This window comes from Mobula hypostoma, chromosome 12 (assembly GCF_963921235.1).
Source record: "Mobula hypostoma chromosome 12, sMobHyp1.1, whole genome shotgun sequence".
Lineage (NCBI taxonomy): Eukaryota > Metazoa > Chordata > Chondrichthyes > Myliobatiformes > Myliobatidae > Mobula > Mobula hypostoma.
In genome coordinates, this window is record NC_086108.1 from 62975425 (window position 1) to 62990778 (window position 15354).

General features: G+C 40.4%; 1 protein-coding gene across 16 annotated transcripts in view; it reads left to right on the top strand.

The window, feature by feature from the left end:
• Window positions 1–15354, top strand: part of fggy (FGGY carbohydrate kinase domain containing) — a 352624-nt gene that overhangs the window by 187808 nt on the left and 149462 nt on the right. For all 16 annotated transcript variants that reach the window (XR_010019906.1, XR_010019908.1, XR_010019907.1 and 13 more), the window contains exon 8: window positions 10491–10594. Coding sequence is in view for 13 of the 16 variants with exons in the window: in XM_063064268.1 (XP_062920338.1) it covers window positions 10491–10594 (104 nt within the window). In the remaining 3 variants the exon portion in view is untranslated. The remainder of the gene's footprint in view (window positions 1–10490; window positions 10595–15354) is intronic.

Consider the following 15354-nt stretch of genomic DNA (forward strand, 5'->3'; position numbering starts at 1 on the left):
ATAAGATGATGAGAGGCATTGATCGTGTGGATAGTCAGAGGCTTTTTCCCTGGGCTGAAATGGCTAGCACGATAGGGCACAGTTTTAAGGTGCTTGCAAGTAGGTACAGAGGGGATGTCAGGGGTAAGTTTTTTATGCAGAGAGTGGTGAGTGTGTGGAATGGGCTGCCAGTGACGGTGGTGGAGGCAGATACAATTGGGTTTTTTAAGGGACTTCTGGATAGGTACATGGAGCTTAGAAAAATAGAGGGATTTGGGTAACCCTCTAAGGTAAGGACAAGTTTGGCACAGCTTTGTGGGCCAAAGGGCCTGAATTGTGCTGTAGGTTTTCTATGTTTCTGTGTTTCTAGAGGTGGTAAGAGATGGCTAGCAATGTGTGGATCCATGTGAAGAGGGATGAATGGCAGATGGTGTCTGGTGAGGAGGGGTGGGCAGATGTTGAAGATAGAGACAAAGTTTGTAGGTGATAAGTGAAGACAAGAAAAGGCTGCAGATTATGGAATATGATATGAAAGGAGGGTGAAGAGTGGAACCAAATAAGGGAGGAATGCTGGACAGATGTGAACAATGGGGGAACTGGGATAGAGGATTCAGTGGGTGGAGGGTACGGGTGAAGGGCAAATAGAATAAATGGTGAAAGAGAAAGAAACTAGGTAAGAGGGGGCTGGTGGTGGTTTTGGAAAAAAGGGAGATTATGAGAGCACCTGGATCAATAAAGAAAGTGAAGAGCAGGTTATCTGAAATTGGAGAACTTAATTCATGCCGTCAAGTTATAGATTACTCTGGTGGAATATAAGGTGCTGTTCTTTAGGACATACATTCAATATATTTGCCCTCTTATGCATGCCCAAAGACCTCCATGTCAAATGCATTAAAGAACCTGACAAATTTTATGAACTGCACAATCTGTGTAGTGATTTTCTTTTTGATTAAATTAAAGTAATATATTTTTTCACAAAAAAACTTATTGCAATGCCAAGAAATTTCCATGTGCCTGGACATGTAAAAATGAATGATTAAACAGTGCATCTGGATGTTATACACTCTTTAAGTGACAATAATCATAGAAACGTTTCACAGAATCATAATACTTGTTAGTTTTGTTCTAAATTGTGGAGAGTTTATTCATTGCTGGAATTTGATCTCAGTTGTGTCTCATTCTGTATTGTATCACTTAAAAGTATTAAGTGTTCAAAATAACGTGACCAAGTGTAATGTGAAACAAAGCTATCCACTGGCCTTGGGTTATATTGTTCTTAATGTTTCTGAGTTCTTTTATCAAGGTTACTGACTAAGATTTGGTTTCTGTCCCAGAATGATTCACCCACAGACACATTACTCACAGAGTACCACTTGTTTGAGGGACTCACCCTCTGTCTGTGTTACTGAGGAACAGAGCTCCCTTTCCTATCTGCATATCTCAGACAGGATGCAGAGGCATAGAATACTACCACAGATAACTGCCTGCAGGGACTGGTACTACCATCTGGGATTACAAAGAATGGAACATTATTTCAGGGGACTTCCTTTGAAAATAACCAGCTTAATTTACATGCTTCATGCTTTAAATAATGTCTATTAATAATAGTTTATAAAATCTCCCATGTGCAACCTATTCCTTTTTATTTATTTTTGCATGTTTCTCTTTGTTTTTAATGCATCCTTAAAATTGCTTTTTTTTTGCCTCAAGTTCAAGCAGCACTGCTGAGCCAAGGCAATAAAAATTGTGCAGGGACCGGAATGCATACTGACAGCACTTGGAATTTTTGTTTGTCATTTGGCATAACAATTAGGCTGTACTCAATCTTCCTGAGTACAAAAGCATTAAAATTTCCAAAGTAGGGGTTGAATAAACTTTTCTTTTGCCAATATTTTGTTGCTTTGGAGCATTTACAGTGTTTCATACTGCACTGAGTTGCAAGTTTTATTTCCTTTTACTCAAAAGTAGGTATTAGAACGTAATGTTTTGACTCCTATTGGATGAGGAAGAGAAAATTTTACAGGGTTTGTCTGATCTCTGTTAAAGTGAATTTGCTTTAAAATTGAATAATTACATTAATCCCAGTGCCGTGGATGGAGGAGAAGCCTCAAAGGAGAGAGAAATTGCAAACTCCAAGAGGGAGAATTTGCTTGAGGATAGAATGATTCATGGCATGACACTGCAGATATCAGGAATATGTAGTAGATATCAAATGCGTAAAGCATGTGTAATAGGAGCCGAACCTTTGCTAGTATTTAATAAGGTTCTTAGAATCAGAATCAGATACGTTGTCATTGACATAAGACATGAAATTTATTGTTTTCTGGCAGCAGTACAGTGCAAAGGTATAAGAATCTGTAAGTTATATAATTAAATAAATAGTGAGAAGAAAAGGAATAAAAAATACTTGTAGGTTCATGGACTGCTCAGAAATCTGAGCCACCTCAGTATTCAATAATCCTAACAATCATCATGATTATGAGACTGGAATTCAATACCAGAAGAGATGAAAAAAATCAGTATTTATCACTCTTCCTAAGAAACCTGGAGCAATAGAATGTGAATTACATAGGACTATAAGTTTAATGAGTCATATCACCAAGATACTTGTAAGAATTTTGATGACAAGAAGTAAGATACAAGCTGAAACAGGCAAAGAACAATGCGGTTTTGTGAAAGACAAAGGTACAAGAAACACAATATTGATGTTAAGGATACTAACAGAACGAGCTCTTCAAGTGCAAAAAGATTTGTTCGTTTTATTGACTACACAAAAGCATTTGATAAAGTGAAGCGCAATAAGTTATTTGAAATATTACAGAAAACTCTCGATCTAGATTCGAAAGACCTCTGCCTAGTCAGAAATCTGTACTGGGAACAAACTGCCGTCTAAGAATAGATGGAGAAGTGAGTCAGTTTACGAAAATCAAGAGAGGTGTTAGACAAGGGTGTGTTCTCTCCCCTGATTTATTTAATGTGTACAGTGAAACAATATTACAAAAAATAAGAGACATCTTGGGAAGCAATGTTGGCAGTGAAAACATCAATAATTTCAGATATGCAGATGACACTGTGTTAATTGCAAGTATGGAGGAAGAACTACAATACTTAATTGATATAATTGTTGAAGAAAGTGCAAAAGTGGGTCTATCTGTCAACTGTAAAAAGACAGAATGTATGGTGATATCCAAAAAGAAGGAGAATCCTATCTGCAGGCTGAGAATAAATGGGGAAGACATAAAACAAGTACAGAACTTTTGCTGCTTAGGAAGCTGGGTGAAATCAGATGGCAGGTGCAACTTGGACATCAAGAGAAGAATAGGGATGGCAAAAAACACCTTTACGAGAATGAGGAGTATACTGACCAATACTAAACTAAGCATGACAACCTGCCTCAAAGTACTGTAGTATTACGTTTATCCAGTTATGTTATATGGCTCAGAATCTTGGACAATAACTAGTAACATGAGGAAACGAATTGTAGCAGCAGAGTTGTGGTTTTTGAAGAGGATGCAAAGAATATCATGGAAAAAACGAATATCTAACGAGGATGTCATGAACAGAGTAAACACAAAAAGAGAAATAATGTATGAGATCATGAAAAGGCAAGGTAACTTCATTGGACATGTGATTAGGAAAGAGGAGTTAGAATGCTTGATAATTATGGGAAAGATTGAAGGGAAGATAGCAAGAGGAAGACAAAGACAAATGCTGATGGAGACAGCAACCAGAGAACTGGAAATGAATGCCAATGAATTGATCCACTTGACCCGAAACAGGAGTGTGTGGGCCATGGCAGTCAAAGCTCAAACTGGGCATGGCACCTGATGATGATGAACAATCATCATATGGAATATAATCAGTAACTGGACAGCCACAGCTGATAGGAGCAGAATATTCCAAAGGTTTGATTATACTTCAAGTGAACATATCGTATCTTTCCCCACCTTAGTCCTAGGTACCTGGTTACTTATTGTGAGATTGAAATTTGAGCTCATAAATAAGTATTTTGATGTAGTACTCGGCACCTAGTCAATGCACCTACTCCAGCTAGAAAGCCCATCAAAATTAGGTAATTTACTATCTGAGTAGAACATTCGGTTTGAAACAAATTCTTAAGGGAATTCTAAGACTTTTCTTCTTCTTCATAGGCAGTCCCTAGGAATTGAGGCTAGCTTGCTTTGATCTTAATTTTATGTCCGCACATTTGGTTGATGATGTCAATGTTGGAACAGCTGACTTCCACAGATAGGGCAGGAAGTACCCAATGGGGGGAACAGGTGGATAGCCTTTGAGGTGTTCTCCTTCCACTGCTCATGTAGGCCTTCTGTGTGCTTGCAGTGCAAGGACTTGTAGTTCAAAGTACCACACAGAAAGCTGCTTCTTCACTTTAAGTGGTTGTGGATCAGAGACTCTCAGGAGTTAGTGTGATGTTGCATTTCTCAATGGAGACTTTGAGAATATACTTCAATCTTTTTCTCTGTCTGCCTGGTAATGTCCTCCTTCGATAGAGGTCAGAATGAAATATCAGTTTTGGCTGTTGGATGTCAGGCATTTGAATGACTTGTCTTGTTCAACAGAAACAACTGAGTACAATTATTAATTTGGAATTTTCCTTGGTAGCGAATACTGCTGTCGGCATACTTATCCTTCCAATAATTTTGGATTTAACAGGGTTGAACATCTACCAGCAGAAAGCCAAGTGAAAATCCCAAGCTACTGTAGAACATTTTTTGTTCATTCTAAAGTGGGAGGGTGGGAGGGTGTGTATTGCGTGGTTGCTAAAGCTTTGCTGTGATGGGTGGAATAGAAGGAAGTGGGTCAGCAAACAGTTCTCTTACATGTCATGAATAAATGTATGCTGTTTATGAAATGAAAAGAAAAATCTTCCTGCAACACTTGTTATATATGAAATAGAGGTAATAGTAATATTGCTATTACAGCAGTTGTCCACAGATAGGTTTTTGTTGACTTAAACGGCAACTACGTGATTGTGAGCTTTTTTGTGTATTTAGGTAAATTTGCAAATTTACTTACAACGAAGAACCCCCACCCAAACATTCAATTCACAATGAAATAATTCAAGAAAAGAGAATGTTGATGAAGCCAATGAAGTTGATGTAGTATTAATAGGCTTCCAGAAGGTTTTTGATGAAATGCTGTGGGATAAAAGGCAACATGCAAGAGCAGTTCTCTTATGGAGTGAGAAGGGAAAATCAACTTGAATAGTTGATTTTCAGACAAAATTATTTAAATTAAGAAATTTTGTGAGTATAGAGTAGAAAGTAAAAAGATTTCAAGAGGATGAGGACACAGTAAGTTGGCAACAGCAAAGCTGATGGGATATAGAATGGAAAAGTGTGAGGTTACACTAAACCAGGTAAGCATAGGATTTGTTGAGTGATAAGTGCTTGTACATGAGCCAGAATGCAGGTGCAATGCTTGGTTAAAAGTGCAAATGATATGTTAGCCGTTATCATGGAATGATTCAAGTGCCAGAGTAAGTAAAGCTGTTTAGCAATTGCTCAGAAAATTGGTGAAACTGCACTTGGAGTATTATGTGTAGTTTTGGTTTATTTACCTTAAAGTCTTATTTGCCATAGAGGGAGTACAGTGGAGATTTACCCGACCAGTTCCTCGGATCCTGGGTTTGTTGTATGAGCAGTTAAGCAGACTGTGTCAGTATTCTCATTAGTTCAGAAGAATGGTCGGATATCTCATAGGGCATGTCAAATTGTCAAAGGATTTGACAGGCTAGATAGAGGAAGGATTCCTAATTTCTCTGGCTGTAGGCTAGGATCAGGGAATGTAGTATAGGAACATCTGGCAGCTCTTGGGCTGTATTCCCTGGAGTTCAGGAGAATGAGGGGGGAATCTCATAGAAACATTCTGAATCTTAAAAGGCCTGAAAAGATTAGGTATGGCATAGTTATTTCCCATGGTAGGGGATTCTAGGAGAAGACGACACGACTTCAGGATTGAAGGACATCCTTTTAGAAATGAGATGCGGAGAAATTACTTTAGTCAGTGGGTGGTAAATCTGTGGAATTTGTTGCCACGAGCGGCTGTGGAGGCCAAGTCATTGGGTGTATTTAAGGCAGAGATAGATAGGTTCTTGATTAGCCAGGGCATCAAAGGGTATGGGGTGAAAGCAGGGGAGTGGGGATGACTGGAATGAATTGGATCAGTCATGAAAGAATGGCAGAGCAGACTGGATGGCCCGAATGGCCTACTTCTGCTCCTATATCTTTTGGTCTTATGGTCTTATAGTATGAAAATAGACCATTAGGAGATGAAGAGAATGTTTTTTTTCACTTGAAGGGAATTCTCTACCACAGAGGGTTGTGAGACTCAGTCATTATCTTCATTCATATTGTTAGGTTTTGGGATACTATAGCAACTAAGCAAGATGGGAGTAAAGCTGGAAAATGACCAACCAAAATTTTAATGAATGTCAAGTTCACAGATACGTGTCGCCTACTATTCTCTTATTTATTATGGAACTCCCAGGGGCTGAGTACTTCCCTGAATAAACATTAATAACTTGGATTTGGATATATATGGATAATTTCAAAATTTTCAAAGAAACAAAACATGGAAGTATAATGAGTAATTAGGTTCAAAGGCTCAAAGGTTCTTTTATCATCAAAGTATACAACTCTGAAATTCTTCAATGGAACAGGCACATCAACCCTCAAATCTGTCCGCCCACACAAAAAATGAGCGAAAGGGAACAGGAACGTCGACTCTCAAATCCCTCCTTCCGCACAAAACTACAAACAAAATGGATCAGGCACATCGATCCCCAATCCTTCCTCCCACCCAAATAAACAAACAAAATTAATCAGGAGTATCAACCCCAAATTCCTCCTCCTGCACAAAAATAAAACAAGAAGATCAGGCAAAAAAAAATATTAAAACTATAAGACTGAAAAAAAGAGTCTGTAGTCAAAGTACACACCGAAAATGCAGAAAAGAACCTGGGCAACGCTCTCTGGATGCAGAAGCAGGCTGTCCCTTCTCCAGTCCAGAGCAAATGATCAAAAGACAAGCAGGCGGTGCTCACCCTCTACACTCGATTTGATGCTTCTGTCTCCCTCGTTGCTTTAATCGGTGAATAATGGAAGCTATAATTAGTGAAATGGAGCCAAACATTGGCTTTTGCCTTGTCCTGCAGCCTGCCCACTGCGAGGCTCGTGCAGGCTGCCTCTGCTTCCCAGAATCCTCTCGGAGGCTGCAGAGTGCTAGAACACCCAAATGATCTCCAAACTTCCACCCTCGACTTAATGTTTCAACCAACTTCGTGGCTTTAGTCAGTGAACAATGGAAGCTATAATCGATGAAATGGGGTCAAACATCGGCTCGCACCATCCTACAGCCTTCTCGCCACGAGATTCGCTCATGCTGCCTATGCCTCCTGGAATCCTCTTTGAGACTACAGAGCACTGAAACACCCAAATGATCTCCAAACAGCAAAATACTGGCTTTAGTAGTTCCAGAATCACATTCAAGGTGAGAAACAAACATAAAAGACATAAAAGAAGTAAAAAAAAGATGGTTTCATGATCTATGTAGAAGATGTCGACCAAATGAGCATTGTACACAAGCACCATCTTGACCAGAATTAGCAGAATATTGATAGGCTTCAAGAGGATGCAGATTTCCTGATGGAATGGGCAAGCCTGTTATAACTGATACTTAACATAGTTATTTAGTTATATACAATTGATTACTTTTGGTAAAAAAGGATTGGCAATATAATAAAGAGAAGAGTTCTAAAGTAGAAACAGGATCGGTGAGATCTGGTGTTACAGGTACATAAATCTTTGGAGGATTCATTAAAATGTGATTAAACAACATAATCAGAAATGTGAACAAAAAATGTGACAAAGTTATGCAGACCCCCAGGTTCAGCAAATTGAGAAGTGATCCCATTGAAATATGCAAGATTTTGAGAGGTATTCCAAAGATAGGTGTGGGAACCCTGGTAACAAGGGACATGTAAAGGAACCCTTAGGAGCAGTGATCATAATATGCTTGAATTCATACTACAATTTGAGAGGGAGAAGCACAAGTCACATGTATCAGTATCACAATGGAGTAAAGCAATTACAGAGGCATGAGAGAGGAGCTTGCCCAGGTGGATTGGAGAAGGACACTGGCAGGGATGACAGCAGAGCAGAGATTGCTGAAGTTTCTGGAAATAGTCCACAAGGTGCAGGATAGATATGTCCCACGGAAGAAAAAGTTCTCAAACAGCAGGGGTAGGCAACTGTGGCTGACAAGGAAAGTTAAGAACTGCTTGAAGCCAAGGAAAGGGCATATAAGGTAGCAAAAGTGAGTGGGAAGTTATATGATCTTCCAGTTTTCTACATCAAAAAATTAGGTGAGTTGGTAAGGTAATATACAGTATTGCACCAGAGGAAAGTTGGCATAGTAATTATGAAGGGAATGAATACTCTTCAGCTTCAGAATTTTGGTTTTTAATTTTTTAGTAAGTTGTTAACAGGTTTTAGAATTTTTCCTTTGATATGACATGATACACAATATTTTGTAGATTAGCTCAAAAGATCCTACTTCAATATATTTTAAATTCAGAAAAGACAGTAAAATGTGAAAGTAGTTGCAGGAGCCGAATACATTTTCAAGGCACTGCATATAGTGCCTTCATAAACTCAGAACATTTCTAATCTCTTCGCAGCCAATGAAGAATACAATATATTGTGCAAAACTATATAATATCTATACAAAAAGTATTGTCATTATTGGAATGTGCCCAACAAACTCCCACAAAAGAGCACTGTTAATAATGACCAGATAATATGTTTTATTTATTGAAGGATAAATATTGGCCATGATATCTGATTTTAATAATTTAATTACAAAGCTCAGGTACCAATGTCTTCCAAACTTTCTCAGTTAGGAGAAATTGGCTGAAGTTTTTTGAAATATGTTATTCAAATACTGTCCACAAGTCTCTAAGCTTAATGCATTGATAATCATAATATCAGACTTGAACTCTTCATGTCTGTGGGCTATCTGTGACACAGTATTCTTCATATATCCCATGACAAGACTGCCAACACAAACACCCTTTACGTTTGCTATATACAAAAGAACATCTAATAGTAATCACAAACCGACAATGTCCTGAAAAGTCCTTTGAGAATCAAGCACAATGTGAGCACAGTAGCGTAGCAAATAGTGCTACTTCCTAGCAGTATATGTGACAAGGGTTCAATCCTCACGTCTACCTTTGCGTGATTTTTGTAACTTTTCATAGTTGTACGTGTGGTTTCCCTAGGTGCTCCAGTTTTCTCTCTTACCTCAAATTTGTGTTCTTTGGTGTAAATTACATCCTGTAAATTATCCCTTTGTTGACTGGGGAAAGAGGATGTTGAGAATAGGAGAATCAGAGGGAAGTCAATGAACATCTGAGAGAAAATAGATTACAAAGGAAATTTATCAGGGAATGGGGGTTATTTGGATTGCAGGCATAAATATAGAGGGATGAATGGCCTCTTTCTGGGTCAAAAAAGATAAAATGGGTTTGCTATTCATTTGGAACGGATGGAGAATTTAACCCATTACTTTACGACAAAGAGCAAGGATTTTTGACATTGCTATTGAGCATCTCACATTTTTTTTGCATCAGCTTTCACTGTGGGAGATATTTATTTCTCTTTCTCCCTTACAGTTTTCAGGATCTTTTGGTTTTTCTTATATCATATTTCACAACATGGCTTCTGCAAATTCAAAGTGTTTTTTGCAATGAGAGATTCAATTAAGGAGAGTAAACTGTATTACAAAATGAAAGTTTGACAGTCAAAAAATTGAATTATAAGACAACTTGAATGATATGACTAATAAATAAAATACCGCATATTTTCAGGGAAAATATTTCCTATCCGTTGTTTATATAGGTATATCCAATGTTACCTACTTGCAGTTGATAAACCAGAATATTACTCATTAAAAATACAGGAGATCTTGCAGATCCAAGAAATCCAGAGCAATACACACAAAATTCTGGAGGAAATCAGCAGGTCAGACAGCAGCTATGAAAGTAAATAAACAGTCGCCCTTTCGGTCCAAGAACCTTCATCAAAGCTCGCATTTGTCTTGAAAAATATCCTTTATTGTTTGACTTATATATTTAATATGCGTACTAAGATATTCAGGCAAATTATACTTGGAGCATTGAGATTATTTTGGGATGTTGACACCATTGCTACTCAAGTTTATTTTGCCCTTTTGTCTACTTATGTTTCTGGTGAAATGCCCTTATTGTACCATTCTTCTGTGTTGTAACTCTAGATTGCTGTGAAAGATGTTAGTGAAATAAAAGTTGTCCAAAATGCAAGAAAGTAGGGTTGGTGTAGAAATATAATGTTCAGCGTTGATATGGTGGGGCCAAATGGTCTGGTTCTGTGTTGTATGAGTGTATATATTTCAACAAAATTTTATCAGTTAATTATCTGTTTTTCGGGTAATGTGTTTTGTATCCATAGGTGTGATTGGAGCAGATGTAAGAGATTCCAACTTGCCTTGTGAGAACAAGCCAATAACTTCAAGGCTTGCTCTCATCTGTGGAACATCCTCCTGTCACATGGCGGTAAGGAATTTTATACTGATGAAAAACTAAATCTAATATCAGAATCAGAATCTGAATCATGAAATTTGTTAACTTAGCAGCAGCAATTCAATGCACTAAGTAATTAAAACATAGAAACATAGAAAACCTACAGCACAATACAGGCCCTTCAGCCCACAAAGTTGTGCCGAACACATCCCTACCTTAGAAATTACTAGGGTTACCCACAGCTCTCTATTTTTCTCAGCACAATGTACCTATCCAAAAGTCTCTTAAAAGACCCTATTGTATCTGCCTCCACCGCCATTGCCAGCAGCTCATACCACGCACTCAGCACTCTCTGCGTAAAAAACTTACCCCTGACATCTCCTCTCTACCTAGTCCCCAGCACCTAAAAACTATGCCTTCTTGTGGCAGTCATTTAAGCCCTGGGAAAAAAGCCTCTGACTATCCACATGATCAATGTCTCTCATCATCTTATGCACCTCTATCAGGTCACCTCTCATCCGCCGTCGCTCCAAGGAGAAAAGGCCGAGTTCACTCAACCTGTTTTCATAAGGCATGCTCCCCAATCCAGGCAACATCCTTGTAAATCTCCTCTGCACCCTTTCTATAGTTTCCACATCCTTCCTGTAGTGAGGCAACCAGAAGTGAGCATAGTACTCCAAGTGGGGTCTGACCAGGGTCCTATATAGCTGCAACATTGCCTCTCAGCTCCTAAATTTATTTCCATGATTGATGAAGGCCAATACACCGTACGCCTTCTTAACCACAGAGTCAACCTGCGCAGCTGCTTTAAGCGTCCTATGGACTCGGACCCCAAGATCCCTCTGATCCTCCACACTGCCAAAAATCTTACCATTAATGCTATATTCTTCCATCATATTTGACCTGCCAAAATGAACCACTTCACACTTATCTGGGTTGAACTCCATCTGCCACTTCTCAGCCCAGTTTTGCATCCTATTAATGTCCCACTGTAACCTCTGACAGCCCTCCACACTATCCACAACACCTCTAACCTTTATGTCATCAGCAAACTTACTAACCCGTCCTTCCAGTTCCTCATCCAGGTCATTTATAAAAATCACGAAGAGTAAGGGTCGGGTCCCAGAGCAGATCCCTGAGTCACTCCACTGGTGACCGACCTCCATGCAGAATATGACCCGTCTACAACCACTCTTTGCCTTCTGTGGGCAAACCAGTTCTGGATCCACAAAGCAATGTCCCCTTGGATCCCACGCCTGCTTACTTTCTCAATAAGCCTTGCATGGGGTGCTTTATCAAATGCCTTGCTGAAATCCATGTACACTACATCTACTACTCTTCCTTCATCAATGTGTTTAGTCACACACTCAAAAAATTCAATCAGGCTCGTAAGGCACGACCTGCTGACTATTCCTAATCATATTATATCTCTCCAAATGTTCATAACTCCTGCCTTTCAGAATCTTTTCCATCAACTTACCAACCACTGAAGTAAGACTCACTGGTCTATAATTTCCTGAGCTATCTCTACTCCCTTGCTTTAATAAGGGAACAGCATCCGCAACCCTCCAATCCTCTGGAACCTCTCCTGTCCCCAGTGATGATGCAAAGATCATCGCCAGAGGCTCCCTCGCCTCCCACAGTAGCCTGGGGTACATCTCGTTCAGTCCTGATGACTTACCCAACTTGATGCTTTCCAAAAGCTCCAGCACATCCTTTTCCTTAATATCTACATGCTCAAGCTTTTCAGTCCGCTGCAATTCATCACTGCAATCACCAAGACCCTTTTCCATAGTGAATACTGAAATAAGGTATTCATTAAGTACCTCTGCTATTTCCTCCGGTTCCATACACACTTTCCCACTGTCACACTTGATAAGTCCTATTGTTTCACATCTTATCCTCTTGCTCTTCACATACTTGTAGAATGCCTTGGGGTTTTCCTTAATCCTGCCCGCCAAGGCCTTCTCATGGCCCCTTCTGGCTCTCCTAATTTCCTTCTTAAGCTCCTTCCTGTTAGCCTTATAATCTTCTAGATCTCTAACATTACCTAGCTCTCTGAACCTTTCATAAGCTTTTCTTTTCTTCTTCACTAGATTTACTACAGCCTTTGTACACCACAGTTCCTGTACCCTACCATCACTTCCCTGTCTCATTGGAACGTACCTATGCAGAACTCCACACAACTATCCCCTGAACATTTCCCACATTTCTTCTGTACCTTTCCCTGAGAATATCTTTTCCCAATTTAAGCTTCCAAGGTCCTGCCTGATAGCCTCATAATTCCAATTAAATGCTTTTCTAACTTGTCTGTTCCTATCTCTCTCCAATGCTATTGTATATGAGATAGGATTATGATCACTATCAACAAAATGCTCTCCCACTGAGAGATCTGACACCTGACTAGGTTCATTTCCCAGTACCAAATCAAGTGCAGTTTCTCCTCTTATCTACATATTGTGTCAAGAAACCTTCCGAAACACACCTAACAAGCTCCACCTCATCTAAACCCCTTGCTCCAGGGAGATGCGAATCGATATTTGGGAAATAAAAATCTCCCACCATGACAACTCTGTTATTATTACACCTTTCCAGGAACTGTTTCCCTATCTGCTCTTCGATATCCCTGTTACTATTGGGTGGCCTATAAAAAACATCCAGTCGAGTTATTGATCCCTTCTTGTTCCTAACCTCCATCCACAGAGACTCCGTAGACAATCCCTCCATGACGTCCACCTTTTCTGTAGCCATGACACTATCTCTGATCAACAGTGCCATGCCCCCACGTTGTTTGCGTCCCTCCCTGTCCTTTCTGAAACATCTAAAACCCAGCACTTGAAGTAACCATTCCAGTCCCTGGGCCATCCAAGTCTCTGTAATGGCCATCACATCATAGCTCCAAGTACTGACTCGTGCTCTAAGCTCATCCGCTTTGTTCACAATACTCCTTGAGTTAAAATAGACACATCTGAAACCGTCGGTCTGAGTGTGTCCCTTCTCTATCACCTGCCTATCCTCCCTCACACACTGTCTCCAAGCTTTCTCTTTTTGTGAGCTATCGACCTCTTCCCCAGTCTCTTCAATTCAGTTCCCACCCTCCAACAATTCTAGTTTAAACTTTCCCCAGTAGCCTTAGCAAACCTCCCTGCCACGACATTGGTCCCCCTGGGCTTCAGGTGCAACCTGTTCTTTTTGTACAAGTCACACCTGCCCTAAAAGAGGTCCCAATGATCCAGAAATATGAATCTCTGCCCTTGCTCCAATCCCACTGCCATGCATTTATCCTCCACCTCATTCTATTCCTATACTCACTGTCACGTGGCACAGGCAGTAATCCTGAGATTACTACCTTTACGGTCCTGCTTCTCAACTTCCTTCCTAACTCCCTGTAGTCTGTTTTCAGGATTTCTTCCCTTTTCCTACCTATGTCATTGGTACCAATATGTACCAAGTCCTCTGGCTGTTCTCCCTCCCACTGCAGAATATCATGGACGTGATCTGAAACATCCGGGACCCTGGCACCTGAGAGGCAAACTACCATCCGAGTTTTTTTACTGCGTCCACAGAATCGCCTGTCTGACCCCCTAACTATAGTGTCCCCTATTACTACTGCCTTTCTCTTCCTTTCCCTACCCTTCTGAGCCACAGGGCCATACTCTGTGCCAGAGGCATGGCCATTGTTGCTTCCCCCAACAGTACTCAAACAGGAGTACTTATTGTTCAGGGGGCAGCCACAGGGGTACTCTCTAGTACCTGACTCTTCCCTTCCCTCTCCTGACTGTTACCCACTGGTCTGTCACCCACTGGTCTGTCTCCCACTGGTCTGTCTCCCATGGTCCCAGTGTGACCACCTGCCTATAACTCCTTTCTATCACCTCCTCACTCCCCCTGACCAGATGAAGGTCATCGAGCAGCAACTCCAGTTCCTTAACGCGGTCCCTTAGGAGCTGCAGCTCAACACACTGGGTGCAGGTATGGCTATCCGGGAGGCTGGGAGACTCCAGGGCTTCCCACATCTGACATTGAGTGCAGAACACTGTAATACAGAGGGAAAATAAATAAATAAATTAGAGTATACTTGTCTTGAATAGATTAAAAATTGTGCAAAACCCGAAATAATATATATTTTAAAAGTGAGGCAGTGTTCAACTGTTCAATGTCCATTTAGCAATCAGATGGCGGAGGGGAAGAAATTGTTCCTGAATCGCTGAGTGTGTGCCTTCAGGCTTCTGTACCTCCCACCTGATGGTAACAGTGAGAAAAGGACATGCCCTGGGTGCTAGAGGTCCTTAATATTGAACGCTGCCTTTCTGAGGCACCACTCCTTGAAGATGTCCTGTGTACTTCGTAGGCTAGTACTCAAGATAGAGCCGACTAAATTTACAACCCTCTGTACCTTCTTTCAGTCCTGTGCAGTAGACCCCCCACCCCCCATACCAGACAGTGATGCAGCCTGTCAGAATGCTGTCCATGGTACGTGTATAGAAGTTTTTGAATGTATTTGTTGACATACCAAATCTCTTCAAACTCCTAATGAAGTATAGCCGCTGTCTTGCCTTCTTTATAACTGCATTGATATGTTGGGACCAGGTGAGATCCTCAGAGATCTTGACACACAGGAACTTGAAACTGCTCACTGTCTCCACTTCTGATCCCTCTATGAGGATTGGTGTGTGTTCCTTTGTCTTACCCTTTCCTGAAGAGTGAGTAGTTTCAAGTTCCTGAAGTCCACAGTCAGCTCTTTCGTCTTACTGACGTTGAGTGCCAGGTTGTTGCTGTGGCACCACTCCACT